Source organism: Rhinopithecus roxellana, chromosome 10 (assembly GCF_007565055.1).
Source record: "Rhinopithecus roxellana isolate Shanxi Qingling chromosome 10, ASM756505v1, whole genome shotgun sequence".
NCBI classification, from domain to species: domain Eukaryota; kingdom Metazoa; phylum Chordata; class Mammalia; order Primates; family Cercopithecidae; genus Rhinopithecus; species Rhinopithecus roxellana.
In genome coordinates, this window is record NC_044558.1 from 117,011,176 (window position 1) to 117,024,938 (window position 13,763).

At 34.4% G+C, this 13,763-nt stretch overlaps 1 protein-coding gene across 2 annotated transcripts in view; it reads right to left on the reverse strand.

Annotated features, from left to right (window-relative positions):
- Nucleotides 1-13,763, reverse strand: part of DCN (decorin) — a 37,818-nt gene that overhangs the window by 15,783 nt on the left and 8,272 nt on the right. For both annotated transcript variants that reach the window (XM_010383941.1, XM_010383940.2), the window contains exon 3: nt 3,548-3,660. In XM_010383941.1, the coding sequence (XP_010382243.1) occupies nt 3,548-3,660 (113 nt within the window). The remainder of the gene's footprint in view (nt 1-3,547; nt 3,661-13,763) is intronic.

A 13,763-nucleotide genomic window follows, 5' to 3' on the forward strand; every position in this document is an offset into this window, starting at 1 on the left:
TGTTTGCTTTTGTTCAGTCTTTGACAATTTTTGTTGATTTTTAATTAAAAAATGTTCCTTACTCAACTTATTAAGCTTCAATTCAAAGAAAATACAGTAAATGTTGGCATTACCACACTTAATTTTCCATCATTTTATAGAACAATTATGTAGCTTTTCCTACTATTTATAGGTATAAAATTACTCTTATACAACATGTACCACTCCTAATGAAGCACAGACAGGGAACATGATTCTGTTAAATTCTTTCTATTTTAATCCTTGCTAAATTTTCATTTCTCTCCTTCCTTGAGTGTTGCTTTGCTAGCTGAAATTATGATGTTTATTTGCAAAATAACAAGGATAGAAAGGATCATGAATGAAAGAGTAAGAGAAAAATAGCTGTTTAACATCCTCTGAATGGTTGAAGGCTCTAATGAACTCTCTTTATTCATCTGATGTATATTTTGAAGTAGAAAGAAAGAGATTGTCAAGATAATGGCTGCTTAAAAACATAGTTAGAAGGAGACTTGGGAAAAGAAAGAACACATTATTACAAATGCCAGATTTAATAAGAATGTCACGGACACTAGATGTCACTTATTTAAGGATATAAAGGGTTTTTTTTTTAAATATTCAGATTATACTTAAATGTACAGGAAGTTGAGATGAGAGTAAGAATGTTTCATCCTTTTAAAAAGTAGCTAAACGGCAAACTTACGCAAATAAAAGTTTTAAAAATATTTTAGTAATCTAAATTTAGTAATATTCATTTTTTATGGTCTCCTTTTTAAACTTATGCCAACAGTAGCTTAAACAGCCATTAACAAACTTTGCTGGTTTCACCATCAGCTCATTCCCAGTGAAAGCTTAAGGTGAAGGCAGGGAATTGGTGAATAAGTTTCTAATCGGCGGAAAGAGACCCAAAGGTCGGAACCTCCAGTTTGTCCTTATCCTCCATTGTTTCAGCTGTTTCTTTCACTCTAGCCAACTTGTATTTTTATTTGTCTGCTTCTTATTTTCTTCTGCCTTTGCTTTCTTCTTGTACAGAAAGTCCTTTTCTCTTTGCCTTTCAAACTTCTGCTGATCATCTAACACTCCTTCCTCGCATATTCTCTCAAAACTGTGTCTGGTAATTGGATAAATAATGATGCCTAATTTTTCCTTTTACTTTATGTCTTTAACACTCACTACTTACATCATATTGTGCTTATATTGTTGGACACATCAATAAATTGATCATGGCACTGTTTTATCTATCATTTTTTTTTTTTTTTTTTTTTTTTTTTTTTTTTTTCTGAGATGGAGTCTCACTCCGTCGTCCAGGCTGGAGTGCAGTGGCGCGATCTCGACTCACTGAACCTCTGCCTCCCGAGTTCAAGTGATTCTCCGGCCTCAGACTCCCGAGTAGCTTGGAATACAAGAACGCACCACCATGCCCAGCTAATTTTTTATTTTTAGTAGAGACGGGGTTTCACCAAGTTGGCCAGGATGGTCTTGATCTCTTGACCTTGTGATCCGCCCACCTTGGCCTCCCAAAGTGCTGGGATTACAGGTGTGAGCCACCGCGCCCAGCCTTTCTGCATTTTTTAAATGATTCCTTGTAGAGTCTTAAAATTTTAGAAAAAAAAATTTTCTTCCTTTAAAAAAATCTGGTATATTTTCTTCTAATGGCTAAATGTTAACTGCTTTTCCCATCTTGGTTGTTGGAAAGTTTGTATTAAATGGTATCTTCATTATACTAACTGTAATAATTATGACCAGTTTATTCTATTTTATATTATATTATTTCCCTTGTATCTATATTTTTTATTCTTATGTATATCAGATGATTTATATTTATACTTTACTGAGTAGTGCCTATTCTCATGATATATCCTCCTCAATTATTTTCTATAATGGCTAAAATAAATAACTAGATATGAAATTACAGTTTGGTATGTCTATGTTCCCAACATTAAGAATGTATTCCTATGCCATTCATTATACGAAGCTGTGAACTCTAATCTTCACAGGCAGGTAACAAATCATTAGGTAAGTCTCTCTATTTTCTAAAAATTCTGATTCTTTAAATTTTATTTTTAATGTTGAATAAAAATCTGCTTCTCTAAAATTTCTGCTCACTAGGACGATTCCGTCATCTTGCAGTTGAAGCAAGTAAATACAATCCTTTTTGTTCAACATGACCCTTCAAATGTGCCATTAGTGACCCTCCACACTCAGTTTAGACATCCACCTCTCCATCCACTGTGTCTGTGAGACCTAATTTCTAGATTCTTTATCTCCATGGTCGTCCTTCTCTAGATATTCTTTAATGCATTTCTTAAAATGCCAAGAACCAGACTCAGTACTTTAGAGTGGTCTACCAGAATGGAAGTAGACACGGTGAGATTTCTAGAGTATCTATTTTGGACATTGAGGTCTGGCTTATTTATATTTCCTGTGCCCTCATGTTTTGAGGGAAGACCATGTCACACACATCCCACAGATAGAGAGCTGGGTGAGAAAATGCATTTTATAGTGATTCTGATGTTCAATGTGAACAAACGATGCATTTACTCTTACAGAAGGTTGTCTTAGCAAGGCTTATCTCTATTTTATTGGGTTTATCATTTCCCTTATATAGTATATCCTCTCCCAACTACCACTATATTTATTCTTTGCACTTTTTGGCCCTTCCTCATGTCCTGGGAAGCTGACCTCTGGGGAACACATTAATCAAATGCCCTTGTCTTTTCGTCCGAAGTAGATTCAACCATAGGGGACACAGGCAGGAAATTAAGAAGTGAAACTATAGCTCCCCACCTCTCCCATGGCTCTGAGACCCTCAAATTCTTCTAGACCTTTGTGGGACTGGGTGCCTCACAGTGCCTTGTTGGGTTCCCACGCCCCTTTGCAAATACAGGTTTCAATAACGTCTCCTCCATGAAACCCCTTTGTGAGTGGCATCTCTTTTCTGATGAAATCCTGACTGATAGACTGAACATTATGATAGGGTAGAGAGGTAAGAGAAAACCAAAATAAACATACAGATAAGGACACAGCATGCATAATCCTAACTATAAAGCAAGAAACATACATATGAAGACAGAATTATATTTTACTAAATAAAATATGAATAATTATCTTTTTTCACTTGATTCCAATCTTTGAGATTTTAGAACATCATTCACACCTCTCTTAGAAAATGCATGGAAAAAGACAAAAGAAACAAAGAAATAAAATAATACTAGGATCAATCCATTTTGTGTTTTGTTCCACTATTAAAATACAACTTAATTTGGAAGACAATTTTTATTTCCAAAAACGTGAGAAAAAATTAAGATCTAAAGTATTTTTTTGAATAAAATACCTAAGATATATGAGGTATATGTATAAAAGGCTGGGTAAATTGTTAGTGGTTAATGAATATGATGCTTTGCTTCCCTACCACTGCTAAAAAAGTGAGGTTAATAAACACTAATGTGCTTCTTTGTTGGTGCATAATACTCTTGGCCTTATCTAGGTGGTGTTTTGAAAAATACTTTGAGTCCTATCTTATTGTAATTTAAAAATAAATAGTTCTTACGTGAAGGTTCTTCAGGTTCTTAAAGTCTCCATCTTTGATTTCGGTTATTTTGTTGTTTTGCAGGTCTAGCAGAGTTGTGTCAGGGGGAAGATCCTTTGGCACTTTGTCCAGACCTAGCATAAGAGTAATAGGAGTGTGTGGTGAGTCGAAGGGACAAATGGCTACAGAATCGCACAGTATATATTTACCAAAAAAATAATGTTGTGATGATCATGTTAACAACAACAATTCTTCTTCTAAGAATTGCATTCATTGTAGGGTAAAATTTTTGCTTTATCTTTTGCAACCAAGTCAAATGACTTTTTGTATTTAATAATAAACTCAACATGATATTTTCCTCATGGAATTACTCCTCTGCGTTAGGGGAACATTGGTATTTCATTAGGGTTCAAATCTATATATTTTACCTCTTTCTTGTTGTATTGAAAAGTAGTTATTTTGATAAGTAGTCAGCATAAGTGATTTGTAAATCTGTACATTTTTACATAAATAACGTGTCAATAATTACTCTAGCCAAATCATCAGCAATAAAGATCTTTTCAATAAACCTAACCCTGTCACAGATCTACAGTTAAAATTACATAAACGTATAATCAACTTGTGGCAGGATCTTGAAAATTTATCCAACATTTTGGGATAATGGTTCTTTTAGTTTTCATTAGAATGCCAAAACAATATTAATTTCAGTTGATATTTTATGACCAATAGATATATGGCTACTTAGAATGAAATAAATTTGGTAGTATGACGTATCTTAAATTAATTTTATGAAGCATTACTTTTGGACTTCAGATTTTGGTCTAACTGACGGAATTATTGTTTTTAGTTTGCAAATGTAAATTCATTGAATAATCAAATGGTCCATGGTATTAAGAAATATTTTAATAGTCATTCAGCTAGTCATATAAGGATGAACCAGAGTTATACAAAAGGCAATTATTTTGAATAAATCATTGTGAATCATAATGGAGAAAAATATTTAAAAAGGCCGTTTGCTTTTCATTTTTCCATTGTTTCATATTGAAGTAGGACATTAAGTAAAAATTTGATGTTCTATTAACTCAAATTAATGTGATCATTTCCGTATTTTAAGACTGCATAACATAAATCAGAAATAGTTTTTAACCTTTGGTAGAAGCAATCTCTCCATTATATCTGAAACTGGAAGTACTGAAGGTTATTTTTTCATCAATTCAACAAGCCTTTATTGAATACCTCCTAGGCAGCCTAAATTTACTAGATCCTGGGAATATAGCAGGACTAAAGTAGACATTGCCCATGATTTCATAAAAACTGTAATTCAGTTTACCGTTTTCAAGTAAAATAAAATTACAACAGGGTATAATTACTGCTATGTTGAAAAAATCACTTTTCAATTTTGAGTTTTATGTAAACATACTTGTAAACCACCATGGCAGCCATATTTTGACTGTCTTCATTTCTTCCATGAAAATTACAGAAAACATACCTGAAGCTACCTATTTCTGAGTCTTTTCTAAATAATTTTTTCTTTACAATATCACTACTCATCGATAGTTGGGGTTGCGGGTGGAATCGTGTTCTTAATTCAGTGACCACCTATCTTTATAAATTTAAGTATCAAAATACAGGCAATTCTGAACTTATGTAAATATGTTACATAAATGTATAACTTTTATAGACACAGTTCCCATCAAAATAACAAGAGTTAAGTGTTTTCAGTGATGAACAGTAAAATACCAGAACAGTTACCTTGTAGGAGGTTGTTTAATGACACTGTACAGTTGTAATCACTGCCATTTTCAGAAATGTCAATTTGCTAATTTAATGCAATTAGGAATAGTAGACTTCTGCCAACTCTTTGATAATTAGTGTTCTCCAACCCAGAAAAGACAAACTTCTTTTCATTTGGAAGGTAGTTACTACATTTTATCATTTCTTCTTGGGCACCTTCATCGAAGTCCTAATTTCCAGTTATGCTTACTTTTATTCATTGGTGAACTTAAATTCTAGTGACTCTCAACATTTTGTCAATGTGAAACTGCAGATAAAATTGAAAGAATGATGTGTCTGGTGGCTGACACTTTTGATTACACTGTCATCCTAAAATTTTATAATAATAGGAACTACTTAAGGTAATTTATATACATCTTATTTCTAGAGATTCAAAAAAAAAGGAATACCATCCTCAGGATTCTAATTCTTGTATTTTAGTTCTTGGAGAGCCATTTCAATGATTAAAATCATAGTTCCACAACCTGCTCTGAATTAGTAAATGTATGTTTATTTGGGGGATTTCACATATTAGTGTTTTTTATTAATAATTTAGTTTTAGAGTTTATTTTTTAAAATGAAAATATGTTATTACTTACCTTACAACAACCCAATGAGAGAGGTAAGGCAGTATGGTAATCTCATACTTTCAGACAATTCTTTTAAAAAGTTTCATAACATGAACAAGCTTATCTAGTTAGGAATGACAAAATGTAGATTAGATGACAACTCTCCTGGCTTCCAGCATGACTTTTTTTTTCTGGCATACCTATCTATATCCCCTGAAATAATTGTTCTGACATCAGACCCCGTAATATGCTGTACCTGTAAGGGGTAGATAATGCATTGGAGTGTTAACTAGCTTGCTCAAAGACAAGAGGCAGAGTATAATGGAGAATTTACCCTAGTTATTATGAGTTCTCTGAATGTCATAAAGGGAAGGGCCCTTAAATATCAGCTAGTCTATGGTTCCCAAATGCTGATTAGGCAGACTCTGTGATGAAGTTTTTAGCAATCTATATCAAAATTTAAAAAAATCAGTAAGAGCAGTGTGGTTAGTTTAAATTATCTCACACACACACAGACATACCACACACACACACACACACACACATACACACACACACACACACACAATTTCTGAGACCATCTGAGACCAGTTCCTGCCTTCACTTCCATTTCTACTTTTAAATACACGTTGTTTAAAAAATGATTATGATAGTAGATGGCAGGTTCTTCTTTTGTTAGGTTTGGTATTGATCTTAATGAGAAATTAGCATGTTCAACATTCAAAAAAGTTTACTTATCCCAGAAATCAGAGAATTTTAAGCCAGTCTAATCTTCTCATTTCATAAGTAAAGAAACAGAAACCCAAAGAAATTAAATAGCTTATCTAAGGTGCCTCATGGCTAAAGTAGATCAAGAACCAGGATAGTCTGAGTCCTCACTCCAGAACTACATGGTTTTTGTTGTTGTTGTTGTTTTGTTTTTGTTTGTTGTTGTTGTTGTTGTTGTTTTGAGACAGTGTCTTGCTCTGTCGCTCAGACTGGAATGCAGTGGTGTCATCTCAGCTCACTGAAATCTACACATCCTGGATTCAAGAGATTCTCCCGAATAGCTGGGACTACAGGCGTGTGCCACCAATGCCTGGCTACTTTTTTGTATTTTTAGTAGAGATGGGGTTTCACCGTGTTAGCCAGGATGGTCTCGATCTCCTGACCTCATGATCCGCCAGCCTTGGCCTCCCAAAGTGCTGGGATTACAGGTGTGAGCCTCCGTGCCTGGCCGTGGTTTGCCATTTATTCATGCAGTTGATCATTGTGCATATTTTCTAATGTTGATCTACAGCTATTCCTTGAGCATATTATACTTATTCCTAGCTACTCATTTTTGTTCATACAATGCATATTTTATGTAAAACTCCACTTATTCATTTATTTCTATTTCCATTCTAACAATCCCTTGAAGAATATCCGTTATCTCCTCACCTCTGTAACATTCATCCTGACTACCCCTGTGTAACAGTAATCTTGCACCACTGAACTTCTTACAGGCTATAGATTTGTAAGTTTAAACTATACTGTCCTGTATTGCAGGGTCTTTGTTTTGTTAGTGTATTTATTTATTGTTTTCCTGGTAAGAAGGACTAATTATTGTTTCACATCAAGAATTTGCTCTGGCTGCTTTGAAAACAGGAAGAGCCTTTCTAATTAATTAATTTTCAAGTCTATCTGCTTTGCTGTCCCATGATGAAAAGTTTATGAGTATGGCTTTGAGATCATTTCTGCCGTGTTCTGTTGTAACCACCTCTCTATAACCTGCTATCATAGGAAATTTTATTTTTCCTCAGAAGTATTAGGATACAACTGGTTATAATGAGTATATATTTTTTCCTGATTATCAGTTGGCCAGGAACATTTTATAAATGAATACTACTTACTATCAAATATGTCATTCCCATTATCTGCACCTGAAAATTGCTCTCACTTTCTTCAGTGTCTTTGCCATATTTGTGAAGCACCTTTTGTCACATAAATATCTAAAGAAGACTGATTTTTCTGTCTTACAGGGTGACTACTCCAGTAGTAAGAGTTTCTCTACATGGCATATATTTCTCCTGGGAAAGGATCAATTGGAAGCTTCTATATGAAGAAACAAATCCCTATTCATAGGTTTGTATTGTCAAAAACAATTAATCCCGAATCTGATTAATCCTCTAAATTCCAAAAGAAAATGAAGAAATTGTGAGTCTGTAGTTTAAAGAGAGTTAAGAGACGTTTTAACTGGGTGCTGTGTCTCTTGCCTCTAATTCCAGAAATTTGGGAAGCTCAGGCAGGTGGATTGCTTGAGCCTCTGAGTTCAACACCAGCCTGGGCAACATGGCAAGACCCCATCTTTACAAAAAATTAGCTGGGCATGGTGGCACAAGCCTGTAGTCCCAGCTGCTCGGGAGGGAGGAGAGGTTGAGGCTACAGTGAGCTGTGATCATACCACTGCACTCCAGCCTAGGCAACAGAGTGATACCCTGTCTCAAAAACAAAAACAAAATTAAAAAAAGCTACTTTTTAAAAAGCAATGTATGTACTTCATCTGGATCCTAATTCATATAAATAAGCTATAAAATATGGTTATTTTATTTGAGAGCTTTATTTTTCAGAGAAACATACTGACATGTGTATTGATAGATAAAATCATATATCTGGAATTTGCTTCAAAATGATATGGAAGTGGGTGGAGATAGAAAAATAGTGGCATTAGTTGACATTGGTTAAAGCTCTGTTGTGGGTACACAATGGGGTCACTTTATTCTGTAGAATTTTCATATTTAAACATGCTCCTATAATAACAATTTTTTATAAGACTGCTATGCAAATTTCAATTCTGGTTCCTCTTCTTGATCTTTAAGATTAGAAGACATATTGAGGCCGGGCATGGTGGCTCAGGCCTGTAATCCCAGCACTTTGGGAGGCCGAGGCGGGTGGATCGCGAGGTCAGGAGATTGAGACCATCCTGGCTAACGTGGTGAAACCCTGTCTCTACTACAAATACAAAAAATTAGCCGGGTGTGGTGGCGGGCGCCTGTAGTCCCAGCTACTGGGGAGGCTGAGGCAGGAGAATGGCATGAACCTGGGAGATGGAGCTTAGAGTGAGCCAAGAACATGCCACTGCACTCCAGCCTAGGCGACAGAGAGAGACACTGTCTCCAAAAAAAAAAAAAAAAAAAAAAAAAAAAAATTAGAAGACATATTCTTTAAACTCTCTGTCCTCAGTTTTCTTAAGTCTTTCACAGAAATTTTGTGAAAATTCAATAAGCTATGCTACAAAATAATCTCCTACCATAGTGCATAGCAGCGTCTCAAGTATTGCTACCTATGATTATTATAATAAGCAAAATAGAGGGTGTTACTCTCATTATCTTTCTGAATAATCTTTCTGATTATTCATCTGTAACTCCTTCTTTTCTGTACAATCACCATGCATATTATCCTAGAGACTGAAATCTGTTTTTCAGGTATGTCAAACACAAGATGTTCATCTAAAGATCTTGGTCCTGAAATGTTTTTTTTTTTTCTTTACAGTTATTTCCTGTTCTTTCTGCATTCATCATTGTTCTCATGAAGTTCAGGGCCTTTGGGGTGCTAGTCGTCCTATCTCTGCCTTTGGATAAGCCTTCAGTTTAGGAAGCACATGATCCGATCCCCACTGAATAATTAGACCCCTCAAAAACTGCTCCTTGTCAATTTAACCCTATTTTAATGGTGGTAAATGCTACACTCTTGCAAATCTATAAAATACTACTCTTTGTTTGTACATCATTAGAGTCAGAACGGCTTGGGTTAAAATCAACTCGGCTATTAATGAGAGATGACCAGAATCTGTAAGTTAGCATTCCTCAGGCTCCATTTCCTCATCTGAAAACACCAAGCCTGAAGTAAATTGTGGTAGAAATATACTAGGACTAAAGATTATTTTTTATGATGAAAAATGCTTATTCGAAGTAAACCTAATCTTCAAAAAATATAAAAACCAATAGTATTCCATGAAACAGTTATCCTACCTTAATTTTTTAAACTTTTAAATAAATTTAAATTCTGCCTTTAAGCATATCTGATTGTTTTAATTGTATGTGATTTTTAACTAAATAATCCCTATTGATAGTGATGAATTTTATGGTTATTCAGAAAATAATATAGAAAGTAAAATGTTAGCATTTTAAATTATATGTATCAATTATCCAGGTTCAATTTACGTCCAAAAAATGTTCCATAATGAAAACAAAGTCATCAAGATATGACTTAATACTTTTCTTACAATCTTAAGTAGAAGAATTAACTATGAAGTTAATTTATAAATTAATTTAATTATAATTATTTAACATCTTAATGTAGTTTGTAATTATTAAATAATGACCTTCATGGGGGACATGTAATATCTGTGGACTTTCTCTACATAATGTATAATTATGCTCAAACTTCTCATTAGAAATTTATATAAATCTAAGTATATATGCAGATGATTATATTTTCCAAAGATGCCATACATTAAATTTTCTATCCTACATCCTCTTCTACAATAAGCATTTGTTCCATTACCATTAGAAGGCAGCATCTAATTCCTCTCTCTTCCCTTTGAATGTAGGATGGTCTTTTGATGCCTCTAGGAATCAATAGACTGAAACACCATGACATTTGAGACAAGGTCAGAAAAGATTGTACAGCTGCTACCCACTTCTTCTGGGATGCTTGCTCTAGGATAGCCAGGGGCCATAGAAAAAAAGAGAAGCCGCCTGAGGCAATTCAGAGGATAGAACAGTCAAGCTTGTGGGCGATAGTGGCAGCAACCGTCAGTTATGACAGTGAACTGTCTCAGTTGTCCACCCCAGGCTAGCCTTCTTATGACTATAATCTCGGATAACATTTGACTACAAGTGCAAGAGTGACCTCAAGTGAGAACAGCCCTTCAGAGCCCTTGCCAAATTTTCCATACCTCAAGTCATGAACAAATTAAATTATTTTTAAGCCACTATGTTTTGGGGTAAAATTCATTCAGCTGTAGTAACAGGAGCATAATGGTTTCCTACATTTATTTTTCATTGAGCAGCCTTTATTTAACATAATTCTAAATTTTCCATTAAAACACACTATTTTCAAGGTAGCCTGGATTAGATATTTGCTCTCCCAGTTTTTATAAGGAGTTTTATCTTCTTTAAAATCTAGTTATTTATTAAAGCAAATAAGATACGACTTAAGACATTACCAAAAAATCATTTCTGAATAAAGACTAGTAAGAAATAGACTTCTTTTTTTTTTCTTCCCTTCTTTTGGTTGTCCCAGTGATGAATAGCATTGTTCTGTTAGCAAATGTCAGCAATCTCGTAAACATCATGTTGGACAAAGGCCAGGTCGTCTTAAAACATCATGCTTTTTTTGCCATGTGGCAGGAGTCCAAATTCTAAAATTTGTTCTTACTGACTTTCAACAATTTTTTTTTATAATTCTGTATTCAACTTCATAATTGGGACATTGGTGGTGTACTTCAGTTTTTGGGCAAATGACCAAAATAATATTTAGGAGCTCCAGCCCCAACAAAAAAACTTTTCTGCTCAAGGCAGGCATGTTTCCCTCTTTCCATCTTAAAAATGGCAATCTGACTGTATTATCAGTTAGACCAGGCTTCAGACATAAACGATTCTTCTCTTTAATTCTATTCTCTTTCCAGTCAAACTCAAGGAATTTCTAAGCTTCCTGGTTTTACAGTTGTCTTTAAAGGGAAGGAGCAAGGATGCACTGAGAAATCACTTCTGTTTCTCAATCAGACATGTTCCCTTCTCTTTGCAGCTTGCTAGAGTCAGGAATATTGTAGAATATTCATCCAAGCATTAATTCAAGAACGAAGCCATGCATATGTTCGTGTGTTCATTCATCAATCATTGATTGATGTTTAAAGAGTCTAGAAAGTATAAGGCAGTTTATTGTGTAGAGGTTGTACAAAGATAAATTATTGCAATACTTCTTTTCTAGTGAAGAAAACAATAAAAAGATATATAAAAAGATAATTAAAAGATATTGTATAATCACAGATACGTATATATAATTGATTAGTATAGAATAATCAAAGCAAATGTAGATTACAGTAAAAAGGCAGAAGTAGGCAAGCTACAGAAGTTAAAGCAGTGCACAGACTAAGTCAAGAGTAACTGAGTCTTGAGTGTTACAGTATATATGCTAGGGGCTTTCTCTTTTTATTAAGACTGAATTGCAAACTCATTTTTTTTTTATTTTTGAGGAACTATGTAATCTTTTTCCACTCTTTTGAAGGAGAAAAGTTAAGATTAGAGGTCTCACAGTTTTCCTCTTTTACCCAGGGAATTGATATTTTAGCTAACCAATTCCCACCATATCCCCTAGAGCTAGGGATGTTCTTCCAAAGGAAAATGAATCACAGCTGCAGTCTCACAAAATGCCTTGATCCCACACAGCTGCCTCTCTCTCCCTCCTGGGGACTGAGAAGGAAACCAGGGTTATGTTAGTTGTCAGTCAGGTTAAGGAGACAGACGCTTCCTTTGGCCTTCTTGACTCCCTCTCTTCCTCCTCTCCATCTTTTAACCCCTTGATTCGGGAGACTTTGGGTCACATTGAGCATTACTCTTGCTTCATCTGAAGCATACTCCACTCCTACCCAATGTCAATTTAGGCAATCCAGTGGGCATACTCTGTGCACAGCCTCTTTCCCATATCATGTTTTGGAAACACCCTTTTGGTGCATTAGAAACCCTGAATGAGGAACACCTCACACCCCTGCTGCTGCAAAGCCAGACATAAATGATAAAGGCAACTGAGCATCTAGCATTCTGTCTGTTCCTCTACAAAACTGTCCTAATTTATTTTTCTGGGTTGATTTCATGGGAGAAGTGTAATGGTTCATTTATCTCTTGTATAAGGTCTGCTTCTGGAAAACCAGTTTCCTCAGCCAAGCGAGAAACTGTAGTACAATATGTCCCAAGTGGTAACCTCTGACAAAATTTTTCAATAGTTCAAGAAAAATGAGTATGAATAAGAAGCAACTGTATAATTTAAAAGGCTGTACTTTTTCTGAATTTTTTAAAAATTAAAACATTATTTGCATTATAACGTACATTATTAGAAACCAGTAGTTATTTGTAATGCTTCCATATGGCAAAATTAAATGTGTTTTCATCTTCTGGCACCATTTCTAGAGGGCTGTGTGTGGGGGTGTGAATCATTTATGATTATAAAATAGCCAAATGCTTCATTGTTCTCAAATCAAACAAACTCATTTTGTTCAAAGGAATATTGGTTTGGAGAATATTCAATTGCTTAATAAATGCACATTTTTTTTATTCTTGTCTATTTACACTTGGAGATGATGTGGTCCTCTTTAGAGAGGTGGAGAGAGATGGTACTATTTTGTCTCTAGCTTGACAACCCATATACTTATTAGAGACTCTTAATAAGTCTCTAATAAGACTCTTAATAAGTCTCTAATAAGTATATGGCTTATTTTCAATTAGTATAATATGATATAATTTGAATTGAGAATAAGTATAAGTCATTGACAGTCTCTAATAAGTCTATGGCCTGTACTTATTATTCTCAATAATAAATAAAAATGAAAGGAAATATCAGAAACAGCCTCATGTTCTTAGCCAACTTTGCCTGAAATGGTAAGTGAAATGTAACAGTTACTATAATAAGCATTTGTACATATATTTTTCTATTCCTACCCAGTGAAATAAGATATATTTCCATTTGTCAAATGAGGAAACAAAGTTTTGAAAGTTTCAAGGTTACAGGTAGTAAACAGCAAAGCAGAATTTGAGATCAGAGGTGTTTAACTGCACAGCCCAAGTTCTTTCCACTACTAAATAGTTTTAAGAGACATTTCAACTCTTGAAATTTGTTTATAAGAAGTATATCAAGAATTATAATTTTAATTTCAGAGA